Below are 15,885 nucleotides of genomic sequence, written 5' to 3' on the forward strand. Positions count from 1 at the left end.
AACTCCTTTAAGGAAGGGGGAGATCCTAAATCACCTACAGAACATCTTTTTTCACCCATGTTTGTTGTTTTAAGGCTGAGGTCTCCTTCATGTTTGCTGAATTGTTCTTCTCTTGCATTCAAGGGCTGGGGAGATCTTCATGGATTAATCAAAGTGTTAAACATCTCGGAGTAAAAAGTAAGCCGCCTCCCAGTGTCAATTAAACCATTTCCAGTGAGTGAGGCTGACTCTCCAGAGCTGGTAGTCACTGTACAGTTGGAAGTGACTCTAATTGCAAGCCTAAAGCCTCCTGGCAGCTGGAGACAACGAGATGTTCCTCACTACAGACCTCAACTATATGTCATTTCTGGAAGCGGCTTTTACATCAGTCCTGTCCCTGGTTCTGCTCCTGGCTGTATCTCACCAGCTATGGTCCCTGAGATGGCACAGTACTAGAGACAGGAGCAGCAATTTACCTCTACCCAAGGGCTCTATGGGATGGCCATTTTTTGGAGAAACTCTTCACTGGCTTGTACAGGTAGGAGCACAGGAATGTATTTTATGCTGATCTATGAGTGACTATTGACCTAATTAGTAACTTATATTAATATCATGGTTATAAGGGTTGAGGAGAACCACAAGTAACAGCCCTACAATCTAATAGTCTCCTCTCATTCACTCTGCCATTATTTGGAATAATATTATTAGCAGAGCTTGTTACTTTTGTGTTACTTTTTATCATTGTATAAAACACAAGTAAAGCAACATCCCCTTTGTAGGAGAGACAAAGCCTGATAATTCCAGTCAGAACATGACTTTATATTGCCAGACCTAGTCATGCTGTGGAACCACAAGTGCCAAGAAGCTTTTCTAGTGGTGGTAGACTCTATCCCACTGAGTAATCCTGTGTCATTCATATTTTAGATGGATGTACTTCCGCTTCTTGAAATTCCTAGCAGTTGTGGAACCACAAGTACCAAAATATTTTTCCAGCTGCTGGATAGCTGAAGACTGACATTGAGCTGTCAGGTTATTCAGGGATTTATTGATATTATATGTCTGTTTTACATTTAGATCTTGAAAGTACAATTAAAATAATGATTTTTGTTTTAGTTTAAAGGTAACAGAAACAAAAAGGATAAAAAGAAGGACTACATTGGGAGTTGTAGTTTCAATTGAAACTACTCATAATTCTTAGATTTTATATAGCAAATATATCCTTATGATTATCTATCTAGAATATATATATATATATATATATATATATACTTCTAGATGAATGCAGATATTATTTATGACCTGATATGATTTGTAACATAAGCCAGAGCTTGATGACCTATGCTGGGATATTCTCTTTGCTGACTGTGACTACTTATGGCCACTCCAGGGCTCAAACTTCCACAGCTCCAGAAGAGAAAAGTATGGGAACATTTTTAAAACTCATCTGCTCGGAAAACCATTGATCCGCGTGACCGGCGCAGAAAATGTCCGCAAGATCTTGTTAGGAGAACATCACCTGGTTAGTACACAGTGGCCGCAGAGCACCCAGATCATCCTGGGCTCCAATACTCTGGTCAACTCCATTGGAGAACTCCATAGACACAAGAGAAAAGTGAGTAACCACTGAATGTCATGATTTGTACGTGAATTTGCATTTAGATTGATTACGTTCTTATCTATACAGATTTGGGATCATTTTTGTCATAAGCATCAGGTACATGTTTAGACCATAGACTTCTGTAATGGTCAATTCATCTTCATATAGCTTTTAAATCTTGTAAGCTTTTGTATGACCAGAATGAAGTCACTGAATCCATTTCACTGGATCAACTTGCTGGTTGCCAATAGTGTCAATGTTTTAATATATTGCGGTGCCTACGCCAAACTTATGCCAATGTTGAATGTACTTTGTATACTGAGTTCAGCCTGAAGGACCCCAGAGTGACATATTTAGGCTGTTTTTATAAAACGTTCACGTCTGTTAATTTACTTTTTTTTTTAAACAGTTTTTATCTACAGCAGATTTATACACAAGCACCAATGCCTGCTAGATTTATATTTATATTTCTCCTATAGGAATCATAGGATGCTTCTATAATTGTCACCTTTCTTGCTTTCAGATTATGGCTAAGGTGTTCAGCCACCCGGCGCTGGAGAGCTACATCCCCCGGATCCAGGAGGCTATGAGTTGGGAGCTGCATGGCTGGTGCAGGGAACCTGGCTCCATCTCTATGTTCTCTTCTGCCAAAGCTCTTACTTTCCGGATTGCTGCCCGTATTTTGCTGGGACTTAGCTTGGGGGAGAAGCAGTTTAAGGAGTTGGCCAGAGTCTTTGAGCAACTAGTGGAGAATCTCTTCTCTCTCCCCCTGGATATCCCATTCAGCGGTCTCCGCAAGGTATGTATTTGCTTATCAGATGCACATCCAGATCATGCTTGCTGCTCCTTACAGCTTCTGCCACATTCAGTCATGATTTACATCCTTAGTTCTGCAAACTACAGCTACGCACCTATTCATTTAGAATGTACCTTTTCTTCTAAAAGCATCTCAACTTAGAAAGTAACTTGGAATAGATATGCAATGAAGGCGAGGTGCATATGACTTCCAGCCACATAGCATCCTCTGAGGACTGCTGCCTCTCAACATGTACTGCAATAAATGTCACCTCGCCACAAGCCAGTGATGCCCCATGAATGGCCTAAGCATAATGACCCGCACCCTATATTGTACAAAAATAATTTATGGACATAAATAGAGCAAGCAGCCTGGATCAAGGTCTATAAATCATATGCTGAATAGGACAGGCCGTGTGCCCCATAGTAATTCGAGTGTCCGGAATAGGCTGTTCTAGTGCTGTCGTATAGCTGCTCATTTGGCAAACAGGCATGCTATGTAATTGTTCAGTAAGATCAGCCGTGAGGGTGAAAACATAGAAGAGGGAAAACATTGTCTTGCGGCTAACTGTCCAGCTGAGTGCAAGACAATGAACATCTCCAGGGACTCTTCAAAGCAGACTCTTAATGACTCCCTGGTATTTCTGACCCATCCTGAGACTTTTAAGGCGCTCGTGGAACTGACAATTTTTCCTAAACCCAATAAACAAGTCATAACCATCTCAGTAAGTTAGGACATGCTTGATTATTCAACGAGGATCCAGAGCCAGAAATTTCTGCAACAAGTCTGCCTCGTGTGAACATACTCCGAGATGTGGGCTTACCCTTACTACAGATGCATGCAGACTTAATTGTACTACTGGTTGCACGTACGCCGTATGATGTGTGTACGTGTTGTAAACTGATGCTTTGCCTTTGGTGTTGAATATTTACGGATTTCACTTATGCTGTTCTGGTTCACTGCTAACAGGTGATGTATTTCCATAGGGCATAAAAGCACGGGATACTTTGCACCAATACATGGAAGATGCCATTAGAGATAAAATCTCAAGGAGAGATCCTGAAGTGTGTGAAGATGCTCTGGACTATCTGATAGACAGTGCAAAGGAGAACGGCAAAGAGCTGGACATGCAGGAGTTAAAGGTACTGCAATCACAAAACTGTCTAGCTGAGATAGCACGCCACTTACCTATAAACAGAACCGATAACCTAGGACAAGTGTAAGCAAGATAGCACTGTGGTTATTATGGAGGATCCCTTTAAATGCAGTTATATCTCTGAGGACAGATCAGTCATGGATATTCCAGGATTCTATCATAGATGGCCTGTCGTCAGGAAAGTGCTTTTCCCGTACACTCCAATAGGAGCAGTGCTGCAGTTACCAGTTCTATCCACTACACAGTATAGTTCTGGCACCAGAGCTACTTGGTAACAGCTGAGGTGTGGGGTGTTGGACTCCTGCCAATCGGATCCTAAGGCTAGGCCATCAATATTAAAATCCTGGAATACCTGTTTAATTTCCGTTAACATAGAGCCTGAGGATAGGTCATCAATTGAAAAATCCCTTTAAATAAAAAAACTAAAACAAAAAAAGCATACCTGTTTAATCCACTCTGGTGATTACTTTGTTTACTCTCCTGGAGGTGGTCATGTGCCCTCTATCCATCAGTGGCCTCAGCGGTCTTGTGCTGTACATGCTAACATCACAGTTGGGGCCACTCATGGCATGTGATCATCTGCTGAAAACTAAACCAAAGGCTAGTGGCAACCACCAAAACAGGAGTGGTGGGGGATTACGCAGGGGACTATTTTTTTATTTTATTTTTTAAACATTCTCCTAAATATTTATATCCTGGAAAATCCCTTCAAATTAGGCTATGGCTAATTTGTCGTAGAAAAGTTGCGCAACATTTTTTGTAATGTTAGTCAGTAGTTTGGCAATGCGACATGTGAAATGCTGGGACTGCAACACGACAGTCGCAAAAAATCCATCCAAGTTGGATTGTTATGCGACTGTCAGAGTCCCAGACACCATTGACTATCATTACAAAAATATGTTGCACAACATTGCTGCAACATAAATGTTGCGCGACACATGTTGCAGTGTAGTTGTATTCTTTTTGTCGCGCGACTGATTGTCGCCGGACACAGGTAGCCCTAGCCTCGCAGACTGAACAATTTTTTAAATTTTATCCATTCTTTAGTGGGTACTCCGCCTACACTCCAAAAACAATGTGGCCCAGATTTACTAATCTTCTAGAAGGCGTCAACTTAGACCGGCTGTCTAGACCTGCAACAGATTTATCACGGGGGCTCAGGCCGGATGATACATGTGATGCAGGGATAGACACTTTTATCTATACTATTAGTTTGCTTATGCTGGGTTCACATCATGTTTTTTTGCCATCTGTACAACGTATACAAAAAATGTATATGGCAACCTGATGCCTCAGATGGATGCCATACAGTGCCGACCATCACCATAGAGTGCCATTGTAAAAAAATAAATAAAATTGACTTTTTTTTACTGGTCTCTGCAAGATGCAAAAGCATGGTGTGCTACGCTTTTGTATCCCTATTTTTCCCAACATATATGTCAAACAGATGTAAACCCATCCTTACTTTGAGATAGAATTTTGTGCCAGAATTGCGGTACAATTTTGGCACAAAATGTTGCAACTTAAGACACTCCCCTTTCCCGCTAAGCCCTGTTCCCTATCAATCAAGTCACAAAGAAGTATAGAAAACCTAGTTGTGCAAAATTCCTCTAATTTGCACTACTTTTTAGACATATTCTAGATTCTGTGTGTGTTTACATGACAGAAAGCAGAGATAGACTGCAAGCTCTGCTGGGAAGATGGACTGCTGTGTGTGCTGTCTGTACAGCGCTGCAGAATATGTTTATGTTATGTAACAGTTATCAAATACGTAATGCCGATACCAAAATGCATCATCCCATATGCTTTATTTAAATACAGATTGGGATCTGCTCCCTTAGCGCTTAGCATCTGGTATACAGGCCTCGCAGCAGCTCCCCCTCCCTCTTTACAACTACATTGTATTTCATTTTATTTTTATAGTTGTAGAAAGTCTTAAAAATGTGTTAAACATATTTTTTAAATTTCTTCAGAGGAGTAAATAACAGATGCACTGGGATGTTTGGTGTAATGCTTAAAATATACCCAGGAAACATTTACATGTATAAAATATAATGTGCAGATTTACGAATTTATAGTTACTGCCACTTAGGTTTTGTAAGGGCTTTCACTGAGGAGAAATTACTGAATCCACTCCAATATCAGTGAGGGATGCAGCGTTATAAGGACATTATATAAACGTGGAATACAGAAAAATAAGAGGAAATGTTACCACTGTATTACTACAGTAGAGGCCGATGGACCTGGGTCTAATACAAAATCTGCAACAATGCACCTCAGCTTCATACGTACATGTAGTTAAAAGATCTGGTCTCTTTTCATTTAGCAGAGAAGTCTTTGGTCCATCTCTGACTCCAGGTCTCAGGTGTAATTTTAATTTTTGCACCTCACTCACATACAGTACTTATACCCCTGAAAAAGCACACAGTGATGTCATAGTGCAGGGATAATAAACTGTGATGTCACAGTGCAGGGATAATAAACACAGTGATGTCATAGTGCAGGGATAATAAACTGTGATGTCACAGTGCAGGGATAATAAACACACTGATGTCACAGTACAGGGATAATAAACTGTGATGTCACAGCACAGGGATAATAAGCACAGTGATGTCACAGCACAGGGATAATAAACACAGTGATGTCACAGTGCATGGATAATAAACAGTGATGTCACAGCACAGGGATAATAAGCACAGTGATGTCACAGTACAGGGATAACAATCACAGTGATGTCACAGTACAGGGATAAAACACAGTGATGTAACAGTACAGGGATAATAAATACAGTGATGTCATAGTACAAGGATAATAAACACAGTGATGTCACAGTACAGGGATAATAAACACAGTGATGTCACAGTACAGGGATAATAAACACAGTGATGTCATAGTACAGGGATAATAAACACAGTGATGTCACAGTACAGGGATAATAAACACAGTGATGTCATAGTACAGGGATAATAAACACAGTGATGTAACAGTACAAGGATAATAAATACAGTGATGTCATAGTACAGGGATAATAAACACAGTGATGTCACAGTACAGGGATAATAAACACAGTGATGTCACAGTACAGGGATAATAAACAGTGATGTCACAGTACAGGGATAATAAACACAGTGATGTCATAGTACAGGGATAATAAACACAGTGATGTCACAGTACAGGGATAACAATCACAGTGATGTCACAGTACAGAGATAATAAACAGTGATGTCACAGTGCAGAGATAATAAACACAGTGATGTCACCGCACGAGGATAATAAACACAGTGATGTAACAGTACAGGCATAATAAACACAGTGATGTCACAGTACAGGGATAATAAACACAGTGATGTCACAGTACAGGGATAATAAACACAGTGATGTCACAGTACAGGGATAATACACACAGTGATGTCACAGTACAAGGATAATAAACACAGTGATGTCACAGTACAGGGATAATACACACAGAGATGTCACAGTACAGGGATAATACACACAGTGATGTCACAGTACAGGTATAATAAACACAGTGATGTCACAGTACAGGGATAATAAACACAATGATGTCACAGTACAGGGATAATAAACACAGTGATGTCACAGTATAGGGATAATACACACAGTGATGTCACAGTACAAGGATAATAAACACAGTGATGTCACAGTACAGGAATAATAAACACAGTGATGTCACAGTACAGGGATAATACACACAGTGATGTCACAGTACAAGGATAATAAACACAGTGATGTAACAGTACAGGGATAATAAACACAGTGATGTCACAGTACAGGGATAATACACACAGTGATGTCACAGTACAAGGATAATAAACACAGTTATGTCACAGTACAGGGATAATACACACAGTGATGTCACAGTACAAGGATAATAAACACAGTGATGTCACAGTACAGGGATAATACACACAGTGATGTCACAGTACAAGGATAATACACACAGTGATGTCACAGTACAGACATAATAAACACAGTGATGTCACAGTACAGACATAATAAACACAGTGATGTCACAGTACAGGGATAATACACACAGTGATGTCACAGTACAGGTATAATAAACACAGTGATGTCACAGTACAGGGATAATAAAGGGAGTGATGTCACAGTACAGGAATAATAAACACAGTGATGTCACAGTTCAGGGATAACAAACACATTGATGTCACAGTACAGGGATAATAAACACAGCGATGTCACAGTACAGGGATAATACACACAGTGATGTCGCAGTACAGAGATAATAAACACAGTGATGTCACAGTACAGGGATAATAAACACAGTGATGTCACAGTACAGGGATAATAAACACAGTGATGTCACAGTACAAGGATAATAAACACATAGATGTCACAGTACAGAGATAATAATCACAGTGATGTCACAGTACAGAGATAATAATCACAGTGATGTCACAGTACAGTACTTGTATGTGGCAGAATGGAGGTAGTTTCCCATTAGGTTCAAGGATTGACCTCAAACCTCTGCAACCTCTGTAGTTATGCTCCTGCACATCTTTTATTGTTGCGCCCTCAAGTTGTCACCCTCCTGCTAGGCAGCAACCAGGGGCAGACTGGCCATAGACCCTACAGGGAAATTTCCTGGTGGGCCAATGCCCAGGGGGCCACCCAAGGCCTCCTCGTGGCCCCCAACCAGGTACATAAAGATCTGATGCTCTCAGCGTTAATTAAAGCGGTTGTCCGAGACTTTAATACTGATGACCTATCCTCAGGATAGATCACCAGTATCTGATCAGGGGGGGTCCAAAACGGGGACCTCTGCTGATCACCTGTTTGAGAAGGCAGTGATACTCGCAGTAGAGTCGTGGCCTTCCCCAGCTTCTCCTTGGCTGTGTGACTACACTTTCGGTCACGTGGCCTAGGTGTAGTTCAGCCCAATTGAAATATATATTGTACAGTGCTGTGCTTGGTGAGCACGGAGAGAGGGCCGCAGCACTCACAGTAGTGCCAGTGCCTTCTCAAACAGCTGATCGGCGGGGTGCTGGCTGTGTCAGGCCCCCACTGATCAGATACTGATGACCTATCCAGCGGGTCTCAGAAAACCCTTTTAATGTAGGAGAATCAGACACTTATGGCTGTTACACACGAGCGAGTCCATTGCGGGAATCACGTTCCGTGTGTGATTGTGATCCTCCGCTCTGGACTTGCAGGAGCGCACGGCATTATCATGATTTATAATGCTATGTGCTTCTGCTTGACCTTATTTCTACAGAATCATACTGACAGCTTTATGTCACTATGATTCTGTGGAAAAAAGGCCATGCAGAGACACATAGCATTATAAATCATTATAAGTCCAGAGCGGAGGATCACACTCACACACGGAGCATGATTCCCGCAATGGATTTGCTTGTGTGAAACAGCCCTTACAGTATGCAACTGGCCAGCGGCCACAGGTGTCCTCCTGAATTCGACTGTATTGCTGTTCTCAGGATGATGATACAGTTTCATACAGTGGTGCAGGCGGCAGCATATAGTGCTGCACTGTGGTATTTGGTTCTGCTGGGGCAGTATTTTGTGCTGCACTGTGGTATTTTGTTTTGCTGGGGCGGAATTTTGTGCTGCACTATGGTATTTAGTTCTGCTGGGGCGGTATTTTGTGCTGTATTGTGGTATTTGGTTCTGCTGGGGCGGTATTTTGTGCTGCACTATGGTATTTGGTTCTGCTGGGGCGGTATTTTGTGCTGTATTTTGGTATTTGGTTCTGCTGGGGCGGTATTTTGTGCTGCACTATGGTATTTGGTTCTGCTGGGGCGGTATTTTGTGCTGTATTTTGGTATTTGGTTCTGCTGGGGCGGTATTTTGTGCTGTATTGTGGTATTTGGTTCTGCTGGGGCGGTATTTTGTGCTGCACTATGGTATTTGGTTCTGCTGGGGCGGTATTTTGTGCTGTATTTTGGTATTTGGTTCTGCTGGGGCGGTATTTTGTGCTGCACTATGGTATTTGGTTCTGCTGGGGCGGTATTTTGTGCTGTATTGTGGTATTTGGTTCTGCTGGGGCGGTATTTTGTGCTGCACTATGGTATTTGGTTCTGCAGGGGTGGTATTTTGTGCTGTATTGTGGTATTTGGTTCTGCTGGGGCGGTATTTTGTGCTGCACTATGGTATTTGGTTCTGCTGGGGCGGTATTTTGTGCTGCACTATGGTATTTGGTTCTGCTGGGGCGGTATTTTGTGCTGTATTTTGGTATTTGGTTCTGCTGGGGCGGTATTTTGTGCTGTATTGTGGTATTTGGTTCTGCTGGGGCGGTATTTTGTGCTGCACTATGGTATTTGGTTCTGCTGGGGCGGTATTTTGTGCTGTATTTTGGTATTTGGTTCTGCTGGGGCGGTATTTTGTGCTGCACTATGGTATTTGGTTCTGCTGGGGCGGTATTTTGTGCTGTATTGTGGTATTTTGTTCTGCACTACAGTATTTCTGGTCCTGCCTACTCGTGTTGCCCCGCTTTCTGTCAATTTGGACCCACTTACAACATGGGGGTCACTTTTAGGTTTTTTCCAGGTCCACTTTAAGTTCCCAGTCCTCCCCTGGTAGCAACAAATGTCGGCAGCTGTCATGTAGGCCTTATTATCATTATTATCTTCCATTTTTATAGCTACAATATATTCAGCAAATCTTGTAAAGAGCCCGGTATTGTGCCTAGGATGACATGAATTGTTTTTGTCTTTTACTACACAGGAATCAGCCATTGAGCTTATGTTTGCTGCCTTCTTCACGACGGCTAGTGCCAGCACCTCACTCATACTTCTTTTACTCAAACACCCATCTTCCATACACAAGCTCAGAAAGGAATTGGCATCACACGGGTTAGTCAAGCAATGCCAGTGTCTCCATTCTTCAGACAATCCCAACAACAATGGTGCTGAAAAGCAGTGTGTGACTGCAGGCTGCCACTCTTCTGTCCTCCTAGGTTCAGAAGGACACGTGAAACAGATATGGGAGCAGACGAAACTTATCTTAGCAGACAGAAATGAAAGAGAACAAATTTTAAAGAGAAGATCCCAAGATGGCATGCAATGGGAGCACCGCTGTGATAATAAACTATACAAGCAGGACTCCCCTAACCAACTGGGTTCAGCCAAGTTTCCCGAAGAAGACGAGGGTCTGACATGTGAATGTCGTTGTCAGCTGAACCTAAGTTTGGAGAAACTGAAGAGACTTCAATATTTGGATTGTGTAGTGAAGGAAGTTCTGAGGCTGCTCCCACCCGTCTCAGGAGGCTACAGGACGGCTCTGCAGACCTTTGAACTGGATGTGAGTATGAACTTTTACTTTCCAGGGTATATCTCAGGGGAAGTGGAATACAAGTTGGTTCTCTATGGGCATGTTCAGTGCTTTATTGTATGCAGCATGTTTTTTTATGAAATGGATATTCAGGAAGCACAGCTCAATGTATAGCAATGTGTGTGAGATCCCTGCAAAATGTAAGCTGATTCACAAGACTTCAAGTAGAAAGGTAGGGTCCAGCACCAAAAATAAAAAGAATCAGTGGTGAGTGGATTTAAAGGGAATCTGTCACCATCATTCTGGACTATCATTTGCAGTAATACTTGAGAAGTGCTGCACATAAGGAGTCCAGATTGCTATTTTTTATTTTGCTACTGCTCCCCGTTCCCCTGTTGTCAGGACTCAAACCAAGTCCGGACTCATGTGCTGCGATAACTTAATGGAGAGGACTCCTTTGCGCATGCACAGCAGTCCTGACAATATATTTCAGTGCAGCTTTAAACGCTCACACAAATAGTGTTCTGGATTAAATACATGCAGTACTACTCATGTATTCCTGAAGATAATAGTCCAAGATTATGGTGAGATATTCCTTTTAATTTCTAGTTTTCTGTGTTATTATATTGTATCTTCATGACTTCAAGGGTGTTTAAACTATAAACCCCAAGTCTTAAAAGGGTTTTCCTGCAGGGTAAAAATAAATAAAAGAAACGATACCTACATCACTGTTCCTATGCTGCTCTTATTCCTCCACTGGAGTACGACTAGTCTTTACTTCTGGATCCTGACTAAACACACCGGAAATGCCTCAAAATGTCCACTCAGCAAATCACTGGACGCAGCAGTGATCCAGCTCAGTGATTGGCTGAGCGGGCATTTCCTATGTGTGAAGACAGGACCAGAAAGTAGAAACCAGCAAGCATCCAGGCAGTAGTGGAACGGTAGTAGCCAGATTAGTGAGGTCACTATCAGTTATTTTTTATTAACCCACTCTGAACCCATTGCCACCAATTTTCTTCTCCTGCTGGAAACCCTCATAAGGGTGGGTTCACATGTGACGTAATTGCTGTGGACTCTCAGCAGTAGAATTCAGTGCGGGTTCTACGGGAAACTTTCAACCTTTGCAATGCAAAGTTTGAAAACAGAGGGAGAGATGCAGTGGCAGTTTACACCCCCAATCTGAGGCAGGCTTTATCTGTGGACTCGCCATGTGTGGATGTACCATTGAGGTTCCCCATAAATTCTATCGATATACAATTTGTTCAAGTGTAAGGTGTAAAATTTGGGAAACATCTTAAATACCTGGGCTTTTTTTAGGCGGAGTGAATACATGGTTGGAATGTGACTTTCTGCAGACCATAGTAACAATACGTGTCAGCCTCTTCGAAGTACAGTACATGTTCTAGCTTTGACCAATGATGATACAACACTAGGCTGCTAAACATACCTTAAATGGGTTGTCCATTAGTAGAAAAACATGGCTTCTGTCTTCCAAAAAGGGCACCACAGTTGTGCACTGGTTGGGTGCAGTATTTTTACTTCAATGGAGCTACCAGACATGACCCATGGATAGGTGTGGTGCTGTTTTTGTAAAAAAGCAGCCATATTTTTGTAAAGTTGGGCATCCCTTCTAAAGTAAGGCTAGCCAGAAAAGACGCCATCAAAAATACAAGTTTGGTGTCACATGTGAATACCAAGGTCGCTAAAAAATCTAGTACTTGAGCTGAGGATGACCTGAAAAAAGGTCAACCAAGCAAGCAGTACAGAATTACTGGAGTCCCTGTTGCAATTATGGGCACTTAATGGTGTCTGTGACAAATCTTGTGTAGCATTCCCCATATATCACAGCATAAACCATCCGTACTCTTGTGATGTGGCCCTACAACTAATTTTGGAATTGCTAAACATACAGCAACACGGCCAAGAATCCAGATGTACAGGAACTAACCTCAGGTCTTGGAATCCTTCAGTAAATCTCAAGAAATGTCTTCATCACAAGGGTGTTCATTCATCGCCCCCTTTTGGTAAAACAGAGAATTGTGGATTACTTTCCTCCAAACTGAAAATGATACATATCATTCTGTAACATTTGTTTACCTTTGCTTTTAAACATTGTTTCTTTTTTGTACATATTGTCTTATTTTATGCAATTTTTATTTTTTACTTTATTGATAATAAGATACATTTTTTTTTCTTGTTTTACCTTGCAGGGCTACCAAATCCCCAAAGGTTGGAGCGTTATGTACAGTATAAGAGATACTCATGAAACTGCAACCATCTATCAGAACGCTGACTCTTTTGACCCCGATCGGTTCTGTACAGAACAAGATGATGGAAAAGCTAGCAGATTCAATTATATCCCCTTTGGAGGCGGCGTTCGTAGCTGTATCGGCAAAGAACTTGCACAAATAATACTGAAACTTCTCGCCATAGAATTGGTGGGCACTGCCAAATGGGAATTAGCTACACCAAGTTTCCCCAAAATGCAGACTGTCCCTATAGTGCACCCTGTAGATGGACTGCAGCTCTTCTTCCGATTTCTAAAATCTAGTGACAATGACACAAATTCTGAGAACGTATGATCTCTCCAACATACCCCAAACAGCCATCTATGCCCCTAACACTTATCCTAAATTATTCTGCTCCGGATTCCCGGCAGGGTGTCTGTACTATCTGTAAAGTAGGTTAAAGAGATTCTATTATTTATAATGTAATATTTATATGTAATTAGCTATTAAAGGAGATGTGGGTGACATTGAGCTGAAAAAGAAGAAACACGTTTATGACATTTAAGTTCTGTGTATCTGGCTTGAAGTATATGGTGGCTTGATCCTACACACTCATCTAATGTTAGTGTTTTACAATTAGGTATTGTTCTTACATAAGGCTTCTCTGAACTTTAGCCTTGCACATGTCTACATCCACCATATGTGGAGTTTACTCAACCCAAAAGGCAACAGAACAGATTTTAGAAGATCTTCCAGATCTGTTAAGATATCATATTGGTTGAATGTTGGGTTCCACAAGGCTGGCCACGAAGGGTGATATTTCACACCAACCTCTACCTTACTGAGCCATTTCCCAAATTATAGACCTGATTGTGCATGTGGCGCCATGAGCAATGCAAAGGCATGATCTTTCCAATTTTGTAAGGGATGAATTTTAAGGGAATTGTAAGGGAAATATATATTCTGTACCTATGGTGGTTGTCAGAAATGGCCAATAACTTATCTACCAAGGGATTGAAACATCCAACAGGCTAACCAAAAGTGGTTATATGAAATGAGAAAACCACAACTCCATCATTCTAGAAGAAGCACCACTGTTGTCCATGGGCTGTGTCTTGTGTTACATGTCAGCCCTATATATGTGAACGGGACTAAAGATGGGGTCAGCTGAACATATAATGTGTATGGTGGAGTCCTGACCTTCCATCAAGGCTGGGAAAAAGAAGGAGTGGGCTGTTAAGTTTCAATATGTCCTATCCGTTGCCCTCCAGTGCCACCAGTGGTGTCTAGCAATGACTTATTCCACTCTAACAGATGCTACATTGAGCATGTGTATGGAGGAGATGAGAAGATGTTTGGCCAACTGCTGTCTATATTGTGTAGCCAGCTTATATTGCAATACCAGACATATCTCATTGGCATGAGTGGTGCTGTAAACTGATGCTAGAGGTCACTCCTTTAATAAGTGTCTTGGGTCAACAGTCATTTGGGTCCCACATATATAATGATTTAAGTCTAAAACATTCTAAATGGCTAATTGGTGCCTTAAGATGGCCACAGACGTTAATGCCCAGCTGGCTTACTTGCCAGCAGCCTGTCACTTTTTTGTCACGTCACTTTTCTCCCAGCTCCTGACAGATAATCTAATAAGAAGTCCTGCTGGATTACTTTCAACCTATATCTTGAAGATTATGGGATGGCCGGCTACTTGTGGACAATCAGATCTTATATTAGAACATCATGTCATCGCTTGTCCTGACAATGTTTAGCTATAAGGGGTATTGGGCAAATGTGCTCAATATATCAGATGTCAGATTTCCATCTACTGTCTGTAGCCCGTTGACGAGCAGAAGTAGTCATGCGAGAAATAAAGAATTGTAATTAGGTTTATTATTGTGAGGAAATGATACTGAGTAGATCTTATAGTGTAGGTAAATCTTAAAGAATATATAATAAGAAATTGCTGGAAACCTGTTGCCTAGAACAGTGTTAACACTGGGGGTTACCTTTAGCACTCCAGGGTGTACACACCACGGATGAGGTCAAGTGCTAATCTGGAGTTTTTGGAGAGGAGCCCAGTTTAGTGGATCTCAACCCCTGGGTGGTGAGAACCTGTGCAAGACTCCACTCTCCAGAGGAACAGCATTTTTAAGAAACTAGGTCTAAGGATTGAGGATGGGAAACAAACCTCAGGTTCTTGACACGACCCAGCACCATAACAGGGGTGCCCATTTTTACTTTTGCCAAGGGTTTACTCTGTTCTGTGCACGCCATTGGCTGCAGGATTACATAGCTCCTGCCGCCAAGGGGGTGATACTTATCATAACATGATATTAGGGAATCCTGATATTCAACGCATTACAAAACATTTCCAAACTCTACCGTCTATACTGAATTCTTCCGCCCCCTTGTATATAACCGATGTGCTTGCTGATTGGGGGCTTATTGCATGCACATATACAGTACTACTTATGTAATGTGAATAATGTTTTATACATAAACCTAATCAATCCAGTGGTTCCCACAATGGCATCACATGAAATAACTTTGTAGGAAAAAAAATAATAATTGGTTTGTTTGGAAATGTAGTTTGGCATGAAGATATCGAACTATGTACACCTGCATAAACACTGTCTTGCATGGCACCAAAATGTCTTACTGCGGGCATGTCCCCTTACCCGCAATAGCGGCATTGATACAGAACAGCAGTGGTAATAATTTTGTATTGTGTATATATGATGTCGATAATGTTCACAACTACCTATGAAAATCAGTCCTTCATTTCTATGTTACGTGTAAGAAACCCAGATACTGAAAATGCTGTTTGGGTGCTGCCATTGTGATATCTGCCTAAAGCTGC

General features: G+C 41.6%; 1 protein-coding gene across 1 annotated transcript; it reads left to right on the plus strand.

The window, feature by feature from the left end:
- The first annotated feature begins 310 nt into the window (after positions 1 to 310).
- On the plus strand, positions 311 to 13,379 carry LOC121005505 (cytochrome P450 26C1). The gene is made up of 6 exons (XM_040438272.1): positions 311 to 517; positions 1,367 to 1,591; positions 2,100 to 2,375; positions 3,359 to 3,514; positions 10,249 to 10,824; positions 13,008 to 13,379. Exons 1-6 carry the CDS (start codon positions 311 to 313, stop codon positions 13,377 to 13,379), a joined length of 1,812 nt encoding a protein of 603 aa, XP_040294206.1.
- Positions 13,380 to 15,885: the final 2,506 nt, after the last annotated feature.

The sequence above is a fragment of the Bufo bufo genome, chromosome 6, assembly GCF_905171765.1.
Source record: "Bufo bufo chromosome 6, aBufBuf1.1, whole genome shotgun sequence".
Taxonomy (NCBI): Eukaryota; Metazoa; Chordata; class Amphibia; order Anura; family Bufonidae; genus Bufo; species Bufo bufo.